Source organism: Condylura cristata, unplaced genomic scaffold (assembly GCF_000260355.1).
Source record: "Condylura cristata isolate star-nosed mole 26May11 unplaced genomic scaffold, ConCri1.0 scaffold00002, whole genome shotgun sequence".
Lineage (NCBI taxonomy): Eukaryota > Metazoa > Chordata > Mammalia > Eulipotyphla > Talpidae > Condylura > Condylura cristata.
In genome coordinates this window covers 73,732,847-73,739,614 of record NW_004567103.1, presented here as the reverse complement: position 1 = coordinate 73,739,614, position 6,768 = coordinate 73,732,847, and the positions used below count along the sequence as shown (strand labels likewise).

The following is a 6,768-nucleotide window of genomic DNA, read 5'->3' as shown; positions in this document are numbered from 1 at the left end:
CTTTGTTATAAAATTAAAGAGACAGTGTTATCTCAGTAAACATTTTTAAAAGCCTCATTAGACCTTAGTGTACATGCATATACCAAAGGTCAGTTTTCCTGTAGTTTTTTATTTAGGTCATTCTGTAAAGGCAACTATTTCGTATTTGAGTTCCACCATGATTTTTCACAAGTTTGAGAAATGGCAATAGAACAATCTCCAGGGCTTAATTCTTATTTCAACTTCTTACAATAAAATGCTATACATAGACACACTGATTACTGATGACAATATAGACTGCTTATACTGGCTACTTTGAAAGTTGACAGAATCATCTGAAAAGTTATTTTTTATGTATGTTTCTGTAATACATAGCAGTTCAGTACTCAAGTGCGGCAAGTGGGGGAGAAGACATGGCTTGGCAGGTGATAAGAGTATTTTGATTGCTCATTTAACAGATTGAGGTGTTGGAAGGCATAGGACAAGCAAGAAAAGAGGATATTGTTCACTTACCCTCCTACGATACTCCAGAGCTTTCTCTTTCCTATGGCAATGCTACTAATACAGCCACAGAAGGATGTCCACAGTGTGGGCTAAAGCCAAGGAGACATGTAAAGTTGGAAGTTTACTTGAGGCATTAAATTTCCTTTGGTTGTGCTTGGAGTCCAGAGCATACAGGGAGATTTGTGTCTAGTGAAAATCACTTAGGAATATGATTGAAAACTTGGAGCATTTTGCTTGAGAAATGTAAGTATCAAGGAGGCGGTAACTTGGTTTTTAAATGAAAGGCCTTTCATACCTTTAGTCAAAATCTTGAACTGGTGAATTTATCAGCACCTCTGGGGTTTTGCCTGACTCAGGTAAAACTTCATAATGTAACTGATAATGAATTACAAATCTGGGTAGCAGGAGGGAAAGGTTCTGAAGTCAGACAAATCTGGTGACAGTCCCTACTATCACCTACAGTTGGATAAACTTGAGAAAGTGATTTAGCTCTGAGTCCTGTTCATTAATAAAACAAAAATACTATCAACCAACCCAAACAACATTTAGAATTAAATGATGTGCTTTTTTCTATAAAGAACTTAATGTTAGCCCTACCAGCTCTCACCTGTCTGGAAGGAGCATAATTCCAAACAATCATGTCTCAAACACAATGATAAAGATAGAAAGAAAACTTGAGATCAAGGCTTGCCTACTGAAAATTTCATGTTTTGAAGGTTCTATTTACTATTCCAAAATTATATATCAGTGGAAGAAGTGTAGTCTTGTTAATACAAACATCAAGTGTCAATTACTGTGATTTCTATACATGATATTTGTCTTAACTCCTGACCTCTCCCCATGGAATTTAGCAGGCTTGAGTGAAAATATTTAACTAACCCAAATTCAGATATATATATTTAGACTTTGAAGAATGCTTAAGATATATTTTTGGAGTGCAGCTATGCTCACCACTATACCACCAATGCACCTTACATTTTTAAATTAAGCCCTACTTTTGCAAAACTTAACAAAATGGTATACTAGTAAAATAAAGGGACATAGTCACCCCTTAAACTCTTACCAAATAGTAACAAAAAGTGTACAATTTAGAGAGAAGGAAGAAAAGGAAACACAAAACTCATCTAAACATAATGGCCCAAATTAATCTTTTATCTCAGCAGGACTTTTCATGCCGATGTCTCAAAAACTTAAGCAGCTTGGTTTTGACAAAGCAAGCTTGTAATTGTTAAAATATACCTCTAATTTGTAGTTACACCATTTAAAACGATAGCAGCCAGTAAAAATCTGGACACAGCATAAAACAGTGTCAATAGAATTTAATAGTTGGGTAGAGTCGGCAGTAATAAAAATGTCTGAACATGCTTAGCCAATTTACAAGAACTTGTAATAATTCTGAAAACTTACCTAGTTTTGTGAGGTTTATCAGTGTTCTGAAATGAAAATGAAGAGTAACTTCAGCAGGATGTACTTTACTCAGGTGAAGTGAAAAAGGTGCCTGAATATTTATGAGTTGCGTAATAAGGGAGATGCAAATTAAAACCACGATGAGATACCACCTCACCCCAGTGAGAATGGCACATCTTCAAACAACTAGCAACAACAATTGTTGGCGAGGATGTGGAGCAAAAGGAACTCTCCTGCACTGCTGGTGGGAATGCAAACTAGTACAACCACTATGGAAAACTGTCTGGAGGTTCCTCAAGCTGCTAAACATGGAGCTTCCCTATGACCCAGCAATCCCACTCCTAGGTATCTATCCAAAAGACACAAAAACACTGATTGAAAAAGATACTTGTACCCCCATGTTTACTGCTGCTTTATTTACAATTGGAAAAACATGGAAGCAGCCCAAATGCCCAAAAGTAGATGACTGGATTAGAAAGATGTAGTACATATATACAATGGAATATTACTCAGCAACCAAAAAAGAAAAACATGTCTTTTGCAGCAACTTGGATGGAGCTGGAAAAGATCATGCTTAATGAGATAAGCCAGAAAGAGAAAGAAAATACCGGATGGTTTCACTCATAGCAGGAGTATAATGGACCAGGCGAGAAAATAACAAAAATAATGAACAACCATATACCAGAGACATTCTGTGGGGGCGGAGTGGGGAATGGAATCAAAAACGGGGGGTGGGGGGGAAGGGAGGGAAATGCACGCGACTAGGGTGGTGGCACAGGGGTGATTTGGTGATGGGAAACCCGCGGGATTACAATTGAGATGGAAAAAAAAAATGTGCAAAATGATGTAAAAATATACTTTGTAATAAAAAAAAGAATATTTATGAGTTGATACACTCCCCTTACTAACTTTAATCCCACCAGCTAGCTTAAGTTTAGCTAGTTATAGGTATAATGTCTTAACTGCAAATAAGACCTCAGATCATATTACCGGTTACATAGGAAGCAGCCTGATATTTATTGAGTCACCCTGAATACCCCAGTTTCTGTAGATGGAGACTACTGGGTAGTTCAGGCACTTAGCTTAATGTCAAATCACTTAGCTCATCAGTAAACCTCGATGCTCTTAATCTGCCAGGCAAGATTGCCATAAATGTAATTGGAATCCAACATCTCTACTGTTTTAAACTTTTCTTACTTAGTCTCCATTCTCCTTCACAATATCTTTTTTCACCATGTAAAAAAAAAAAAAAACAGTTTCCATGTTTTTATAATTTAATGACATAATAGGCCAAAAATAAGCAATTGTATAAACCAATAGAGAATGCATAATCAAAACAGTAAACACTGAAATAGGTTTTTTGTTGTTAAGAATTTTATTCTCATATACATGGGTTGAAATGTCTGATGTTTGAGAAGGCTAATAACTAAAGTTTTTCAGTTCGTGGCACTGCAGGATCTGGTTGAATTGGGTTAGATTCACTTTCCTGTAGGAAAATAAAGATCCCTTAACCATCATTCCCACAATGAAGCAATAATGGAGTATCTATAATGGAACTGAATAGAAAGTCTTGATGTATGTTCAGTGACTTCTCTTCAAGAAGGGGTGTTTTAGGAGCTGAACAGCAGAAGGTCGTTCATGCTGATCCCTAAGGGAAAAACACATTAGAAGCAGCACTCAATAATGTGCCTGCCAACTTGATCTACTCAATTCAAAACACCAACTTTAAAGATGGAAGTACATCAAACAAGTTTGAGTTCAGACCCAGTTTTTAGCTCCGCGATTTTAGGCAAATGACTCTTCAGTAAATAGGAATAATCGTACCTCACTTGTTGAGAGAATTAAATAAAGTAGATGAAGCTTTTAAACAGTGACTCACAATAATTACTCAAAAAGAAGTATGTTTTTTATGATTAAAAACCAGGCCCTTCTTTTCTAGTGTACTTCAGTTTGGGTGTAATTTATACACAGTAAAATTCATCTTGTTGGGTGTACATTAAATACATTTTTAATTGACGTTAAATTTTTCAAATTTAGAAGTCCTGGAATTCAGAGTTGAAAACCCTTCAAGGAGTAGACTTTTAAATGTGCTTTGGCAATTAACTACAGTAACCCCTAGTGAAATTATTGGATGAACAAAAAGTAGACACACAGTTGGTCGATAATTATCTGCAATGACTTATTCTCAAAGCATTCTTAGGTTAAATTGGCCATCTTTTGACAATTTTGGAAATAAATGACCAAGAATAACCCAGATGAAGCAGAAATAAAATACTTTCAAAAAAGTGACAATAAACTACTTCAAAATTAAAACCTTTTCCGAATGCTCTTTCTCCTGCTTTCAAAATATGCAGAAATTTCTCTTCATATGAATATCCTTTCATTAACCTATCATTTCTAGCTGCCTTGCTATATATCTCATCCTGCCAGATTTCTCTAACATAGCCAAATCTAGGTACTTTCACTATCTTTAATCCTTAACTATTTGGCCACTCCTCTCTGCAGAAAATATCCTATCAAAATTAACCGTGACCACATAATGAGTTTATCATGCAGCTTTGAATATACTCACCACCTCTTTCCTGAAATAATCTTGGGTTAGACTTAGAATTTCTCTTGATTCTTCTCCCACCTTGGGACAAATTGTCTTTTCTCCCTCATTTCTGTCCTCCCTCCTTTCCTTGTTAAATATTAGACTTGAAGCTATGGGTCTATAATCTTCTCCAGTAAGCATTTGCAAGAACATATTCTTCAGTCCTCTAAGCTTCAGACAATAGCAACTTCATGATTTTCAAATGTGTATCTCCAGTCTTAATTGTTTTCCTGGGTTCTAATATCCTTCAAACGTTTCTTTAGACCTTTTTCAAATTCTTCCCTGTTTCCCATCCACAGTTTTGTAATTTCTTGTATTATTGAAGAAAATCACAAAACCCCATTCATCCTCCATAATGAAGGAAATCCTGATTCAACTTCCTCTGAGATATTCTGAAATCCTCTTCATAGTCAGACCTCTTCCTGCATCATCAGAGTTCAAGCTCTGGATTCACAAATTGCCTTCCAATCTCAAGCATCTTCCATTCAAGGTCATTCAGATCCTAAAGATCTTTTTGTTTGATGGCATTTACTCCCCTAAATCAATTGTGGTCCCCAGTTCACTTCCTATTGCAATGAAGCTAAACTACTGGAAATTTAAGAGCTGCCTAGTACCCACCTTACTGCTTCCCTATTTCTGTTTTGTCCTTGTTCTTGGTCTGTACCTGACAGTCTCTACTAAATCTTGAGTGCTTTACCCCCTTCTGACTATCCATACCTCCAAGGAGTATTGTTATAGACATCATGTAACATTCTAGAGAACATAGTGCCTTTGCTATATAGCATTTCAAGAGGTTAAGCTTGTATAGACACTAGTTAGGTAAGGTGTATCAGTATTCTCCCAAATCATTATTAACTATGGAGTCCCAATTTTGTATTTCATATTAGTAATTGTTTCATATTAGTATTTCATACTAAACAATTTGTATATACCATTTCACAACTTTCACAAACAACCCTATTCATTATTAGTGATATGAATTGTTTATAAATCACTATCTAAAACGAAAGCCATAAAAAATATATATACACTTTCTCCTTAAACTTCTCTGTAAAAATGTGTGCAATGTCAACTTGAAAGTAAGAATTAGCAAGTAGATTTTGTGAATAAATAATAGCTAATTTATAAACAAAACAGTCACAGTAGTTTTGAGAGCTATCTCCAAAACTAGTACTGATTCATATAGTATTCTTAACACTTTTATGCCCTACTTGTAAAGATTTGAGGGTCAGGCAGAGGCAGTGTTGCATCTGGGGTTCTGCTTACAAAATCTATGTTGAAAAATCTATCTCTGGTATCTCTTCATCTAAGGGTGCCTAGGACTGCACTCCTGGACAATGTGTTCCTGCTCTAGTTTAAGTGGTTCCCTGAAGTTAGCCAGTGGACTAAACAAGTTCTAAGAGAGGTTGACACATTGTTGGTGGAGTGGGACAGCTGTGGGTTCTGAGATTCATTAAGAAAGAAAAAGTGAGAGTTGTCATACATGCTAGATGAAGTGTGGGACACTAGAATTTTTCATCTAAGAATAACAAAACCTACCTCCTTGAAAGGCAGGAAACTATATTTTGACCTCAGGTCTTCATTCTTTTATATGCAATTAAATACTGAGTTTCACTAGGTGGGTACATGTTAGGCTGTTCTGCATCACCCTAGAGGAGAGGTGGGTGGGCTTTAGCACCCCATCCTCTCATTAGCTCTTCTCCCCACCTCCACACACTTTAACTGGAGCCATGCTTTTATGTTTTATTCTTTGAATTAAGATTTCATATGAGTAAGAATGTCTGGCTGAGAAAAGTTTGAGAACAAATCCAGGGTGGGTAATTTCTAAAGTCCCTTACAGTTCTAACATTTTACACAGAATTTTATTTCATAGATACTAGGGAGTCTAAGGATAGGAGAAAACAAGCAACTTTCTAAAATTTTTCTACTTCCCCAGGCACTACCTTGCTTGATGCTCCAAATGCTACAGCTATAGATTTGTTCCTTTAGCTCAAAATATTTCCCCTTACTTTATATGCAAATATTTCTGGGAGAACCAATACATTAAATCTGTCAGCTATCTATCCCTCAATATGAATGAATTTCTCTCATGCCTTCCTGAAAGCTGGTTTAAGGAAGGAAATGACAACATTGATTCTCTGGGAAGGAAGCCAAGCTTAAAAGAGGGAGACATGGGGCCCTCCCTGGTGGCGCAGCGGGTTAAAGCACAGCACTAAGAAGCTTAAGCCAACTCCTCATGAGTTCGATCCCCGCCTGCCTGGGAGGAGATCCACATGGCGTGGCAG

General features: G+C 36.6%; 1 protein-coding gene across 5 annotated transcripts in view; it reads right to left on the bottom strand.

Moving 5' to 3' along the window:
• Window positions 1-3,292: 3,292 nt before the first annotated feature.
• MAP3K19 (mitogen-activated protein kinase kinase kinase 19) overlaps window positions 3,293-6,768 on the bottom strand; it is a 33,657-nt gene continuing 30,181 nt past the window's right edge. For all 5 annotated transcript variants that reach the window (XM_004674696.2, XM_004674697.2, XM_012726064.1 and 2 more), the window contains one exon: window positions 3,293-3,538. In XM_004674696.2, the coding sequence (XP_004674753.1) occupies window positions 3,472-3,538 (67 nt within the window). In that variant the 3' untranslated portion in view covers window positions 3,293-3,471. The remainder of the gene's footprint in view (window positions 3,539-6,768) is intronic.